Source organism: Erinaceus europaeus, chromosome 22 (assembly GCF_950295315.1).
Source record: "Erinaceus europaeus chromosome 22, mEriEur2.1, whole genome shotgun sequence".
NCBI lineage: Eukaryota > Metazoa > Chordata > Mammalia > Eulipotyphla > Erinaceidae > Erinaceus > Erinaceus europaeus.
In genome coordinates, this window is record NC_080183.1 from 15,876,084 (window position 1) to 15,890,915 (window position 14,832).

At 56.7% G+C, this 14,832-nt stretch overlaps 1 protein-coding gene across 2 annotated transcripts; it reads left to right on the forward strand.

The window, feature by feature from the left end:
- Window positions 1–5,138: 5,138 nt before the first annotated feature.
- ZDHHC22 (zinc finger DHHC-type palmitoyltransferase 22) lies at window positions 5,139–14,808 on the forward strand. 2 transcript variants are annotated; one of them, XM_060181329.1, is made up of 3 exons: window positions 5,139–5,500; window positions 7,507–8,030; window positions 13,117–14,808. In XM_060181329.1, exons 1-3 carry the CDS (start codon window positions 5,184–5,186, stop codon window positions 13,380–13,382), a joined length of 1,107 nt encoding a protein of 368 aa, XP_060037312.1. In that variant the 5' UTR covers window positions 5,139–5,183; the 3' UTR covers window positions 13,383–14,808. The 2 variants fall into 2 exon arrangements, with proteins under 2 accessions (XP_060037312.1, XP_060037313.1); XM_060181330.1 differs by having other exon boundaries at window positions 7,618–8,030.
- Window positions 14,809–14,832: the final 24 nt, after the last annotated feature.

The window sequence follows — 14,832 nt, forward strand, 5'->3', positions numbered from 1 at the left end:
CCCCACCTGTAGAGGGGTTGTTTCACAAGCAGATCTGCAAGTGTCTGTCTTTCTCTCCCCCTGTCTCTCTCCCCCACCCCCTTGATTTCTCTCAGTCCTGTCTGGCAACAATAAAACAACAAGGGCAACAAAAGGGGAAAAATTAGCCTTTAGGAGACAGCGAATTTGTGGTGCAGTCACTGACCCCCAATGATAACTCTGGGGGCAAAAAAAAAAAGAAGAAAAAAAAAAAGGTAGCAAACAAGACTTTATTCTGGGAAATGCCTTAAAGACCTTTTTTTAAAAATGCAATTGACATCAAGTGACATATTCCAGGAAAGTCCATGATATCGTGGTCCGGGAGGTGTCACAGTGATAAAGCTTTGAACTCTCAAGCATGAGGTCCTGAGTTTGATCCCCGGCAGCACATGTGCCAGAGTGATGTCTGATTCTTTCTCTCTCCTCCTATCTTTCTTATTAATAAATAAATAAAATCCTTAAAAAAAAAGAAAATTCCATAATCAAGCAGGTTTTGCACAATAAATCAGATTTGAAAAGTCTCTAGAGCTGAGGAGACAGTGGTGATACAAAGAAACTTCTATGCCTGAGGCCTTAGCGATCACAGATTCCACCAGAGCTCAGAAGGGCTCTATAAAAAAAACAAACAAATGTGGCTGGAGAAATAATTCAGCTGCTAAGTATTGGGCTCCTATGCCTGAGGTTCCTGGTTCAGTCCCTCTCTCACGTGCAATAAATAAGATAAACCTTTTATTTTAAATCATTTGTAGACAAGGCTTGCAGAATTAGATGTAACCATTCTCTAAACATGTTTCTTTGGAAGAATAAAATGGTCTAGGGGTTGAGGAGGCAGCATCATGGTTCTGCAGACTGTCCTTCCTGAGGCTCTGAGGACTTGGGTTCAGTCCCCAGAACCACCATCAGCCAGAGCTGAGCAGTACTCTGGGGAAAAAAAGAAAAAAAAAAAAGAAGGGGGGGGGGTTGGGCGGTGGTGCAGTGGGTTAAGCGCACGTGGCGCAAAGCGCAAGGACTGGCGCAAGGACCAGCATAAGGATCCCGGTTTGAGCCCCTGGCTCCCCACCTACAGGGGAGTCGCTTCACAAGCGGTGAAACAGGTCTACAGGTGTGTTTTTCTCTCCCCCTCTCTGTCTTCCCCTCCTCTCTCCATTTCTTTCTGTCCTATCCAACAACGAACATCAACAATGGTAATAATGATGATCACAACGAGGCTACAACAACAAGAGCAACGAAAGGGGGAAAAATGGCCTCCAGGAGCGGTGGATTCATGGTGCAGGCACCGAGCCCAGCAATAACCCTGGAGGAAAAAAGAAAAAAAAAAGAAGAAGAAGAAGAAGGAGAAGAAGGAGAAGGAGAAGAAGGAGAAGGAGAAGGAGGAGAAGAAGAAGAAGAAGAAGAAGAAGAAGAAGAAGAAGAAGAGGAGGAGGAGGAGGAGGAGGAGGAGGAGGAGGAGGAGGAGGAGGAGGAGGAATGGGCTTAATCATTTTCCTGCTTCAGGGCTTTTAGGGCTACTGAGAGACTCAGAAAAGAAAATCTTAATTTTGTGTAAGTACTCTGCAAGCAACAAAGCACTTTACTATACCAAAGTAATGTGACTGACCTGTCATGAAGACAGAGCCAGCCAGAAAAGCAGCAGCCTCAGGCAGACACTCTGTGTGTGTCCAATTCCTATCTCTTAGTGCGCTGAGATCAGGGGCGCTCACGAGTGTCCTCTGATGCCAGGAGGGCGGGCAGGGTGATGCTGTCTCAGCCCTCTGAGACTTGGGGAGCACTTTGTGGTCATCCCGGCTCCAGCTAGTTATCCACAGGAAAGTTCATGTGTCTGTAGAGTCTATTAAAACCCACTTCCGAAGCTCCAGTGAGCCCTGAGACCCCAATCTCTCAACCTGATTGACCTGATCCAACAAGAGCTTGGGGCTGAAGGAAACCCTCACTACATCTCCCCCAACACACACTTTGCATCTGGAATATTCTCTCCCACCCCAAACACTTGGAGAGTTGAAGGCCAGATGGACACATGCATGGGGGTCCCCACTCAAGGAGAAGTCACTTGCTGCTTTGGGTGTTTTTTTTTTGCCTCCAGGGTTATTGTTGGAGCTCAGTTCTGGCACTACAAATCCACTGCTCCTGCTGCCATTTGTACCATTTTGTTGGCTAGGACAGAGAAATTGAGAGGAGAAGGGAGACAGAGAGGAAGAGAAAGACAGACACCTGCTAACCTGCTTCACCGCTTGTGAAGAAAGACCCCCCCCCCCGCCCCCGCCCCACAGTTTTAAGCTGAGAGCTCAAACCAGGATCCCTGCATGGGCCCTTGCACTTCTTACTATGTGCGCTTAATGGGGTGTGCCACTGCCCGACACCTGGTACTCTTTCTACACAATATTTTGAGGCACAACAGAATGATAGCCACTCAGGAAGGGAAACTGAGTCACTCAAGTAAATTCACAGCTCAAAGGGGCCAGGTGGTGGTGCACCTGGTTGAGTGTACATGTTGCAATGTGCAAGGATCCATGTTTGAATCCCTGGTCCCCACCTGAGGGGGGGGAAGCTTTGCGAGTGGTAAAGCAGTGCTGCAGGTGTCTCTCTGTCTTTCTCTCCCTATCTCCCTCTCAATTTCTGGCTGTCTCTATCCAATAAATAAAAATGCCAGATTCGGGAGTCAGGCAGTAGTGCAGTGGGTTAAGTGTGCATGGTGCAAAGCGCAAGGACTGGCGTAAGGATCCCGGTTCGAGCCTCTGGCTCCCCACCTGCAGGGGAGTTGTGGTGAAGCCGGTCTGCAGGTGTCTTTCTCTCCCCCTCTCTGTCTTCCCTCCTCTCTCCATTTCTCTCTGTCCTATCCAACAATGACAACATCAATAGCAACAACAATAAAAAAAACAAGGGCAACAAAAAGGGAATAAATAAATATTAAAAAAAGAAGAAGAAAAGAATAATGCCAGATTCCTAGCTCAGAACTCCAAGCCAATGCCGGGCAGACTGGGGTGTTTCTGAGACAGCTCACAGGAACCATCACCCCTAACTCAAAGAATCTATGATAAGGACAATGGAGGGACAGTGGTATATATGGTTTGGGGGCTCTGTTTATGGAGGATAAGGCCATAGTAGGGGTGGGAGGTGTGGCAGGATGTAATATCAGCAGTAGATGGGCCCTCACCAGACTTTTCAAGCTGCTGGGAAAGAGTTTGTCCTTGTGAGAGACGCCAGTATCTGGTCATGAGTCAATATACTTTTACTTGGTGTCTCCTCTGAAAAAACCCTTATTTATTTATTTATTTATTTATTTAGGAAAAGAGACATTAACAAAACCGTAGGATAGGAGGGGTACAACTCCACACAATTCCCACCACCCGATCTCCATATCCCATCCCCTCCCCTGATAGCTTTCCCATATGCTATCCCTCTGGGAGCGTGGACCCAGGGTCATTGTGGGTTGCAGAAGGTGGAAGGTCTGGCTTCTGTCATTGCTTCCCTGCAAAAAAAAAAAAAAAAAAAAAAAAACACCCTCTTTTAAGTGAATGTGGAGGAGGTCCCAAGTATCCTTGGCATGGGGGGGGGGGTCTCCATTTAGTTTGAAAGGTGAGACCTCAGAAGACAGGGAAAAGGAGAAAATGGAAGAGGTGGATAGAGAGCAGGAGAGGAGGAAGAGATAGAGAAGAAGGAGAAGATGGTGAAAGAGAAGGGAGAGGAGGGAGAAAAGAAGGAGGGAGAGGAGGAGGAACAGAAGAAGGAGGAAGAGGAGAGAGAAGAGAGGAGGAAAGAAAGGAAGAGGAGGGAGAGGAGGAGAAAGAGGAGGATCCCACTTCAGTAGCATCACCCCACTTGAATCCCACCACCACTAGGTCCCTCCCACTCACAGAGGACAATCTGAGGGCTGGGAGGCCCTGTGCTCATTTTCAGCTGAATTCTGATGGGGCCAAAATCAAGGTTTCTAAGTGGACTTCTCTGCAGCTTCTGGCAGGCACCAGGTTTAGAAAACAAGAATCAGTGACAGTAGGAAAGGACCAGAGTGGAGAGGAAGTCCCTGCTGCAGACCTGTAGCTTGAATGTCCCCAGCTGTGACCTCACATCTGGACCCATCACTGCTCTGGTCCATCTGCCATTCCTGGCCCAGAGCTCTGGCTCTGCATAGATACTCCCTTCCCCCACCATAGCTTCCCACATTCCTTGAGATTCCCTCTCCTTCTGCCTCCCTTTCTTTCTCTCTTTCTCCCTCACACACGCAAGCCCAGACACACACACACACCTTCCCACAACACACCCATGTGCAAAATAAAATTAGAAACCCCGCCTGCCCGACTCTCAAGGTATTTAGGGAAAGGAGTCTGCCTTCCCTCCCGCACACACCCAAGCTCCCCAGGCCCCTTCCTCCCACGGAGCCCCCCAGAGCCAGAGGCTTTGACCCAGGCAGCCATGACCTTGGTCCTGAGAGCTCTGAAGAAGCCCTGACCCTCCCCCCCCCAGGCCTCCCCCCAGGCCAGCTCCTCCACGTTGCTGTTTGCACAGATGCAGACCTCTTTCTCTCAGGAAATGGCTTCCCAGCCAGGGTTTAAACTTCTGGGTACGCGGGCAAAACAGCCGCTGATGATTCAGCCACACACGCTGAGCAGATAGGCACAGAGCCCTGGCTTCCCGGGACTGCTCATTTGAAACAGCCTGTTGGGGAAAAAAGATAAAATAAATTATTAAAGTCGAGTGTTTCTCTCCCCCTGGCACAGAGCGAGCAGGTGGCGGCCCTGGATGCTTCTCAGGAAACTGAGGGGGGGGTGCAGCCAGGAAAAGGGGGTGCATGTAGGCAGAAGCTCCTGGCCTGAGCTCTGTGTCTGCACAAAACCCCTCTGTTGTCCTCCTTCCTCCCCCATATCCGACCGCACCTCAGGTTGTGTGGCCTGGGGGGTGGTGCATTCCTTCAGATCCAGTGCCTGTGGCTTCCAGATGACTGACCCCAGCCACGTGACTTAGCTGCTCTGCCTCGACCTCCCCAACTGGACAGCCAGCTTCTAGGACGGGTGGGGGGCAGCGCTGCCCGGGCTCTGTGAGCTGGTGGGAGGGGACGGCCAGGCCCGGGGAGGGCGGAGAGGAGGCTGGAGGCTCAGGCCCGCCAGCTGGGAGCAGCAGACGCCAGGGCCCGTGCCTCCAGCACAGGGACGCCTCGTGTCTGGGAGACCCCCATGCCCCCCGCCCCCCCACGCTCCCCGAGACCAGCTGAGCCGGGCGGGCGGGGAGAGGCGGCAGAAGCCCCGCAGCGGCCTGGAGTCCTGCAGGGGCGGGGGAGGCGCAGAGGGGTGGCTGGAGCGCCGCCCCCAGGAGGCGGGAGAGGTGGGGGGTGCCGGGCCGCCAGCCTCGCCGCCCCCAGCGCCGGCGCCCGGCTCCCCGCACACCCGCCACCTGCCGCCCCGCGCGGCGCTCGGACCCCGGGCCAGCCCGCAACTTCGCGCCGCCTGAAGAAACCCAGCGCCGCGGGCTTCTGCGGAGAAGCCCGGGCTCGGTGAGTGCCACCCCGCCCCCGGCCACCACCCCCCGCCCCCCGCCCCCCAGTCCCCACCCGCCTCCCGGGTGCCCCCGCTGGGGACCCGCAGTGCTGGAAGGACAGCTCCCCGCCGAGGGGTCCTCCAGTTCGGCGCCAGGCCCTGCCCCCGCCCCGCGCCCCAACCCTACTCTGAACCAGCCCCCGGCCCTGCGCCCCAACCTGCACCAGCCCCGCCGCGCCGCGCCGCGCCGCGCCCCAACCTGCACCAGCCCCGCGCCGCCCCGCGCTCCCGCGCCCCCTCCGTCCTGCCCCGCTCCGAGCACCCGCTCTAGCCAGCCGGCTTCCGAGCGCAGCCCGCAGCCCGGGGACAGGGACCGGGCCCTCGCCGCCACCCCCGGGCGCGTCCCAGAGCCGCACCTGCGAAGGGGACTCCAAGGTGACGGGGACACCCTGGACCTGGACGGAGCCCCGAGGCGGCTCCCCTCCCCTCCCTAGGACTCCCGTCCCACCTGGGTTGGGGCCCCGCTCCTCGGAAAAGTTCTCTGTCGACTGTGAAGCGGGGCAGTAAGCGTGCGGGCTGCGCTGGGGCTCTCCTGGGGTCCACTCCTGCAAAGGAGAGAGGATTCTGGCTCCAGGAGGGCGGGAGGGGGCGAGAAGGGTGTGTGTGTATGGGGGCGGTCGTCCCCTCAGATGCAGACTCCACATAGAAATAGCCAGGGCTGCTGGCTCTGGAAAAAGGAAGCGAGACCCGAGGGGGGGGGGCGGGGAGAGAAAGGGAGACCCAGACCCGCTGGGCAGGTGTGCCTGACGCCCTTGTGCCCCTATCACCGCCAGAAGGATTCTGAAATCGCTGACAGCACTGCACACCACACAGACACACAGACATGAACACCTGCTCACACACACAGACTCACACAGGCATCAACACTCGCTCACACACAGACGCTCACACATGCACATAGACACACACGCAGACACATGCTCACAAGCACAGACTCACACAGACATAAACACTCGCTCACACACACATGCACACAGACACACACACTCATACAGACACAAACACATACACGGAGACACACACAGATTCACACACACGTCGGACGCACACAGATTGCATGTACAGAGTCACATGCAAAGACACCCCCGCCCCCAAGAAAAAATCCTGGGCCTAAGCTTGCGAACCTCCAGGACGGATTATCAGTGGGGTCCCCAAGGGCTGCCCAAGTCTAGGGGGTGCAGAGGTGGGGTGGGAGACTTGAAAGCAGGACCAGCCCCAAAGCCTTGCATTCCACACTGGGGAATTCCACAGAGGAAGGGAGAACCCCCTCAGGCCCCAGCCCCCCAACCCATTATAGACCCCTCCCTAGCTGCCTGTGTCTATCCTCAGTGCCCAGGGCTGTGAGGTCCTCAAATTTGAGGGAGTAGGGGTCTAGGGCTGGACTCAGGACTGCAGGGATCAGGTGGGCTTGGACTCAGGGTCTCTGGAGGCTGCAACCAGTGGCTCTGGGGTCTGGGGTAAAGGCTGGGCCTAAGGCTGCTGGGATCTTCAGAGACCTGAACCCAGGCATGCAGGGTCCTTAGGGGCCCTGGATACAGCAGTCTGTGTTAGGAGAGCTGTGTCCAGTGTTGCAGGGGTCTGGGGGCTGGACTCAGGGCCAAAAGGTCTCAGAGGCTGTGGCCCAGGGTTTCAAGGTCCTGGGGGGTGGGGGCTGAGCCCAGGGTCTAATGCCTCTGGGGTGGGTGTGGGGTATGCCCTAGTGGACCCAGGGTTGCAGGGATCTGGACCCCGGGGCACCTGGGTTTTGGGGTTCTGAGCCCATAGACGCAAGGGGTTTTGGGGCCCGGACTCAGGTACACAGGGGTCATGGGGACTGGACTAGGAGTCATGGGGCCTGGACCCAGGGGCGCTGGGGCCTGGGAGCCTAGACACAGGGGCCCAGGGATTTGGGGGCCTGGCCCAGGGGCCTGAGGGAGCAGGTGCATGGTGAGGGCTGGCAGTAACTTGGTTCCTCTGGCCTCAGGCCTGTGCCCAGGATGCTGGCCCTGCGGCTGCTGAATGTGGTGGCCCCTGCCTACTTTCTGGGCCTGTCGTTGGTCACTCTGGCACTGCAGCTGTTCCTCTTCCTGCCCAGCCTGCGCCCAGACCCTGCCTCTGCGCCGCTGCTCCCTCCCGCGCTGCTGCACGGCGCCCTCTTCCTCTTCCTCTCCACCAACGCGCTGGGCAACTACGTGCTGGTGGTCCAGAACTCCCCGGATGAGCTGGACGCCTGTGGGGGGGCCCTGCGCGCTCCGCCCAGCACCCACTTCTGCCGCGTGTGCGCCCGCGTGGCCCTGCGCCACGACCACCACTGCTTCTTCACCGGCAACTGCATCGGTGGCCGCAACCTGCGCAACTTCGTCCTCTTCTGCCTCTACACCTCGCTGGCCTGCCTGCACTCGGCTGCCGCCGGCCTGGCCTACATCTCGGCCGTGCTCACAGTCTCCTTTGCGCACCCGCTGGCCTTTCTCACACTGCTGCCCACCGCCATCGGCCAGTTCTTCTCCGGTCAGTCTGCCTCCCGGCCACCAGCTAGGGGGTGGTGGGGAGGGTGGAGGGTACAGGGGTCTCAGAGGCCTGGAACCAGAGGTAGTGGGGTCTCAGGGGCCTGGGCCCAGGGGCAGTGAGGTCTTGGGGGCTCGGAGTAAGCTCACTGAGCCCCACTATCTAGCTTAGATGTCCTGAGCTTGGCGGGGACACACTCAGGCCTGGGGAAGTAACTGTTCTCTGAGTCCTGAACTGGCCTGGAATGCTCAGTCCTGTCTGACGGTGTCCTCCGGCCCCTTCTCCCCCTTCTCCCCTATCACGGTCACTTGCTCACAGGGCAGTGGCCACACAAGACCCCCACCCCCACCCCACACTGTGCAAAGCTGGGTTGTGGAGGTACATCCAGGCAGGCAGGGTGAATGAGGGAGACCAGGTGGTGACCTTGCACTGCTTCTGCCCAGGTCTCCATGCCCTACCCCTACCCCTCTATCCTCTACATTCTGCTACTTCCCACAAAGTTTTTTTTTTCCTTTACAGAAAGTCAGAGAGAGAGAGAAAGAGCGACACCACAGCACCACTCCATTGTTCATGGAGCTTCCCCCAGTGCTGGGCATGGTGCTCTCCCATGTGGTGCTGGGGCTCAACCCTTGGGTCAAGGTCAGATGTGCACTCTTAACAGATGAGCCCAGTCTTTCTTGAGCCTCCCCCCCACCCTCAAGGACTTTGCCCTGCAGAGGCCTTGCCAAGCGCACATGAGGTTGGCCCACAGGAGTCTGAGTCTGCTGCCCTGCTCTCTGCCACCCCCCAGCATCACAGCTTTGAGCCTTGGACAGGAGGGGGGCACCTGGCCACCACGCCAAGCCCAGCCGGGCACCCTGGAAAAGACTGTGCTTCTGCGTGTACCTCCAGAGGTGTGTGGGTCCTGGTGCTATTGCTACCCTCACCTCTCAGGTGGGGACACTGAAGTCGGCATGGGGTTGAGTGGCCTTCCAGGGAGCTCGCTTCTCCCGAAAGACCCCCTCAAGATGTTCACTCTCACAAAGGGGCTGGCAAGGAGGAAGAGGAGAGGCCTGCACAGGAGGTCCATCAGCTGGGCCCACCCAGGTGCAGCTGGGACCCGGCTGAGGGTGTGGCCTCCAGAACTGGGCCCTGAATTGGGCCCGGCTACATCACACATCACCCGGGCCTTCTGGGTGGCGGGCTGGCTGGCACAGGAAGCAGCTGGGACAGAAATAAGCAGGACAGGGTGGGCTGTGGGCACGGGCAGGTGGAAAGGGGTGTCAGGAGCCAGAGACGCTGGCTGTGCCTTCTTTTACAAGTAGTTTCCTCCCAAAAAAAAAAGGATGTTGGGGGTGTGGATCTTGAATTGAGTCTGGATGTGAGGTGTGGGTCCATATGTTCTGGGTTTGCAAGAAAGGGAAGGACGGAAGGAAGAAAAGAAGGAATGAAGGAGTTAGTGGGTCTGGGATCTGGTGGAAGGACAGAGTCAGCTGGAAAACCCAAACCTAAGCCCAGGACCCAGGTTTCCCCGAAGTCCACTCTCTTTTGCCTCCTCACATACTAGGAAAAGGAGGTGATATTTCTCACCTCCAGCCCTCCCAGCTGCCAGGCCTCCTTTGCCAACCTTTCCTCTTCCCTTGCCAGCCTCTCTGCTCACTTCCCTCCCCAGCCCCTCTATTCACCATCCCTTCTCCTCCTCCTCCTCTCCTCTCTCTTCTCACCCCATCCTCAACCTGAGCCCTCTCTCACCAGCTCTGGAGGAGAGGGGACAGAGAACAGGACCCCAGGGCCAGCTCTGCTGAGAGCCAAGCCAGGAGGCTGATGGCACAGAGGCAATGGGCTCGTCAGCTAGATGTTTATTTATTGGCTAGAGACAGATCAAGAAGGGGAGAGACACCTGCAACCCTGCTCCACGAGTCATGAAGGGGTGGGGCTTTGAACCTGGGTCTTTGCACACTGTAATGTGCAAAGGTTCACTACTACCTGGCCTCAGTCACTCTTTGAGCAGGACTGTGGGCTGTGAGGAGGGAGGGAGGGAGGGAGGGAGGGAGGGAGGGAGGGAAGGCACCTCCTGAGCCCCGACATCTTTAAAGGTGCCTTGAAAGATTGGTGCTGAGCTGTGCAGAGTGAGTGGGAAACAGGCCGGGGAGGGGGGGGTAGTGTGACCCCTTCCGGCCCCGTAGAAATATTCCGAGACATTCTAAGAGGAGAGAAGCAGCTGTATTACTGAAGGGTTCAGGGGAGCTGAGGCAGCCAGGCCACACGGCTTCAAATGCCTACAGACAAAGCCGGTGCCCGGAATAGCCCTTTGGAGCTGCCGCTCAGCCAGGGGAAGGCCCAAGCTCTCTGCCTCCTGCCTTGATTTAGTGCCAGAAAAAGTCTTTGAAAAATGGCGCCCCCACCCCCACCCCCTAGTCCCCGGCCTGTCCCTGAAGTGGCCTCTATGACATGTGACAAATGTCACCAGGTCTGAAGAGAGAATCCTGCCAGCAGAACTCAGGCTGAGAGCAAGAAGCTGCTCCCCCAAAACCTGAGGGCATGGCTCTAAGAGCCTGGGGGCCATCAAGGAGGAGGCGGGCTGCAGGCTGGAGGGCCAGGCCCTAGAAAGGGATACTGCTGAGGTTTGCAGAGCTTGCCGGGCTACAAGGGGACAAGGTGAGGGGGAGGTGTCCTCACCACTCTGGAGTAGGTGGAAATGGCTGACCCTGAAGGAGGTAGAGGGGGCTCCAGTCCTCTCCTGGGTCCTCTTTCTGGGATGACTGGGCAAGGCAGATAGATGTGTCTCGCATGGCTGCCTCTTGGGGGCCCCTTCCGGCCCCAGCAAGCTCTGACTGGCTTGGCAGTTCTAGGCAGAGGTCCCCATGGCCACATGCCCTGTGGTTATTCCTAGAGCCTGTCTGTAGCCGGGACTGCTTGGTGGCCACAACTAGGGCTCTAGAAAGGGGATCAAAGCTTGATGGTCTTTAATTGATTAATTAATTATTACTATTATTAACCGGTGCACTGGCTTATGGTGGTGCTGGGGATTGAATGTGAGACCCAAAGCCACTTTCTCTTTTTAGATTTTATTTACTTCTTTTAATGAGTCAGAGAAAAAGAAAGATATACACCGAGACAGAGCCCTGCTCAGCTCTGGCCGACGGTGGTACTTGGGACCTCAGAGCCTCTGGGCCTCAAGCAGGAGAATTTTTTTTTTTTTGCAGAACCACTGTGCTGTCTCCCCAGGCTCCTTCTTCCTCTTGTTGTTGTTGTTGTTGTTGTTGTTCTTCTTCTTCTTCTTTTAAAGAATATATTATTTTAATAGTAGAGATACAGAGAAGAAGGAAGAGAGAAAGAGAAACCAGAGCCCTGCTCAGCTCTGGCTGACAGCACTGCGGACTGAACCTTGGACCTCAGAGCCTCAGGCAGGAGTGTCTTTTTGCAGAACCACTGTGCTGTCTCCCCAATGTGATTCAGCCAGCATGGACCAGCACCCCAGCTCTGAAGAGGGCTGAGGAAGCGTTCCCTTTGAAGGTGCTTACGCCTCAGAGCAGAGCATGCTGGAAGAAGGAGCACTGGCCTAGAGGGGCTGACATGGAAGGCAGGGAGCTATCTCAAGGCAGGGGTTCACTGAGCCTCTTGGGGGCCCCTTCCAGCCCCAGCCAACTCTAACCGGCTTGGCAGCTCTGGGCAGAGGTCCCCAAGGCCACAAGCCCTGTGGTTATTCCTGGAGCCTCTCTGCAGCCGTGACTGCTTGGTGGCCAGGCCGCTCTCCATCAAGCTGTCACTTGCCTGGGTGCTGCCAGCAGGGCTCCGGCTGCAGGAGGAGGAGGTGCTTGTCTGGACCACTGCCAGAGCCTGAGCTCTCTCTTGGGGGGCTTCAGCTCACGCAGCCCCTTTCTCCTCCTGAGAGGAACCCTGCTTCTTGTTGATATGTCAGAGGGTGTTAGCATACAAGGGTTGCCCCTGAATTTCCTCCCCTCCCCCTCAGCTTTTTCCTATCCTTGGAGACATCCATGTCATGGGATAGTGGGCACAGCCCAGAGAGGGCTCTGTACCACAGCTGCCATCACTTGCTTCTCTGTATCTTTTTAAGGAATGCTTGTTTTGTTTATTCATTCATTTATTTATTTATTGAATAGAGACAGAGAGACATGGAGAGGGAAGGGGAAAGGGGCCAGGCGGGTGGTTGAGTGCATGTTACCATGCTCAGGGGCTTGGGTTCGAGCAGTGAAGCAGGGCTGCAAGTGTCTCTCCCTCTCAATCTCTCTATCAAATATATATATGTAAAAGGGGGGCAATTGAGTGGTGGTGCACCTGGTAAAGCACACACATTACCATGTGCTAGGACCCAGGTTCAAGTCCCCTGCCCCACACCTGCAGCGGGGAGGCTTCATGAGCTGTGAAGCAAGTACTGTATAGGTGTCTCTTTTTAAATTATTTTCTATGATTCTTATTGGATAGAGACAACCAGAAATCAAGAGGGAAGGGAGTGGAGAGAGACAGAGAGAATCAAGCGGGAAGGGGGTGGAGAGAGAATCAAGAGGGAAGGAGGTGGAGAGAGGGAGAGAAAGACAGACACCTGCAGCCCTGCTTCACCACTCACAGAACTTTGCCCCTGCAGGTAGGGACCAGGGGCTCGAACCCAGGTCCTTGAGCATTGTAATATATGTGCTCAACCAGGTGCACCACCACCTGGCCCACTGTAGGTATCTCTCTACTGCCTCTTCTTTCTCAATTTCTCTCTGTCCAAGAAAGAAGGGAAGGAAGGAAGGAAGGAAGGAAGGGAGGGAGGGAGGGAGGGAGGGAAAAAGGAAAGAAAGAGGCTGCCAGGAGTAGTAGATTTGTTTGTTGTACAGACATCAAGCCTGGCAATTACCCTGTTGCCAAAAAAAAAAAAAAAAAGAGTGAGAGAGAAAGGGGAGGGAGAGAAACAGAGAGACACATGAAGACCTGCCCTGTTCCACCATTCGTAGAGCTTCTCCCCTGCAGGTAGGGACCAGGGGCTTGAACCGGGGTTCCTGTGTACGGTAACACGTGTGCTCAGTGGGGGTACGCCATGCGGCCCTCCCCCCTCGCACATGTGAGTGGTGAGCAGGTCTGCACCCGTAACCCCCCACCCCTGCAGGTGCTGTCCTGGGCTCGGAGATGCTGGTCATCCTCATGCTGCACCTCTGGCTCGCTGTGGGCCTGGCCTGCGCCGGCTTCTGCTGCCACCAGCTGCTGCTGATCCTCCGGGGCCAGACCCGCCACCAGGCGCGCAGGGGTGTAGCCGGGGGTGCACGGCCCTGGCGCAAAAACTTGCAGGAGGTCTTCGGGAAGCGGTGGCTGCTGGGCCTGCTGGTCCCTGTGGTCAACGTCGGAGGCGACGGCTCCAGACCGTGGGACAAGTAGCAGGTGCCCCACCAACACCACTATCAGTCTGTGGGCATCGGTGCCCCCCTGGACACAAGAGCACCCTGTCTCCGGACACTGCACCTCCGGCTAGCCCTGGCACTCAGCTCTGGGCTGTGAATAGGACAGGGTAGCGTGGTGGCAGCTAGGTGCGGGCAGGCCTCTGCTTCTGCTGCTTCCCTGCCACGGGGTCCCTGCCCCCCCCTTGTCTGTCCCCCTGCCCCCGCCACAGTCTCCTGTCACTGGTAGACACTCGCCCAGAATGGGAATGGGGCTGGCATAGGACATAAAGTTACCCTGTGTGACAGGCAACCGGTCAGGGCCACCAGGTGTGAGGGCCACCAGGGGGGATAGGGCACAGAGGGGTGCGAGAACCCAGTCCACTGCACACACTGACACAGCAGCCATGGCCTGACACTGCCAGGTGCTGGCCGGGACCTGCCTGCGTGGACACGTCCTGCTGTGACCCTCCCCCAGCCTGTCCCTGGGCCTTCCTAGTGTCTTGCCAGGTGCTAGGGGGTGGGGGGACGAGGAAGAAGGAAGGAAAAAGGTGAGAGAGACAGCTGCAAAGTTGTGCAGAGAAAGACAGAAATAGAGAGAGAGAGAGGTGGGGTGTTCCAGGAGGTGGCACAGTGGATAAATCATTGGACTGTCACGCATGAGCTCTGGAGTTCAGTCCCTGGCAGCACATGTACCAGAGTGATGTCTGGTTCTTTGTCTCTCTCCTCTTATCCCTCTCATTAATAAGTAAAACAGAGAGTTGGCACAGCTGGCAGCTCAGGGGAAACTCAGAGCACAGTGATACAGCCGCCCGCACTGCTGCCCCATGTAAAGGAGAGACAGCACAGACTGTCCAAGTCGGACAGCAGGGCAGACGTCCACCCCACCCATGTCTAGCAGACCCCAGTCTCTGTCACCCCCCCACCCATGTTCTCCAACTGAGCCTGGAGAGACTGCACCTTGGTCCTGTCTCACACCCGCCAGAGGGCAGAGGTGGTACTGACTTCATGCCCATAGCCCTCTGTCCAGGCAGCCTCCATGAGCTTAGCAGTGCTTAGCTGTGTGCTAAGTCCCCCCCCCCCCCCCCCCGCACTATAACAAGGAAGCCGCGGCCCTCAGGGGCATCTGGTCACTGTCCCCAGGCATCGCCTCCTCCCCAGGTGGCATCCTCACCCCACTTCCGGCCTTCCTTGAGAAGGATTGCCAGGCAGCCCCCTCCCAGCCCCTGGCCTCTCCCAGGCTCTTGGAGGCTCGGCACTGAGGCCTGACGGAGGCAGGGGCAGCCCTCAGGAGTCAGCTCTGGGTTGACTGGACTGTTGGGAGTGACTGTGGGGAGGCTTCGGGACGTGGGGCCTGAGTGGCATCTGTATACATGGTCCCCCGTTGCCAACGCAAAACCTCAATAAAACTGTGGTTTCCAGCCGGATCCATGTAGGCGGGCAGGCCAGGC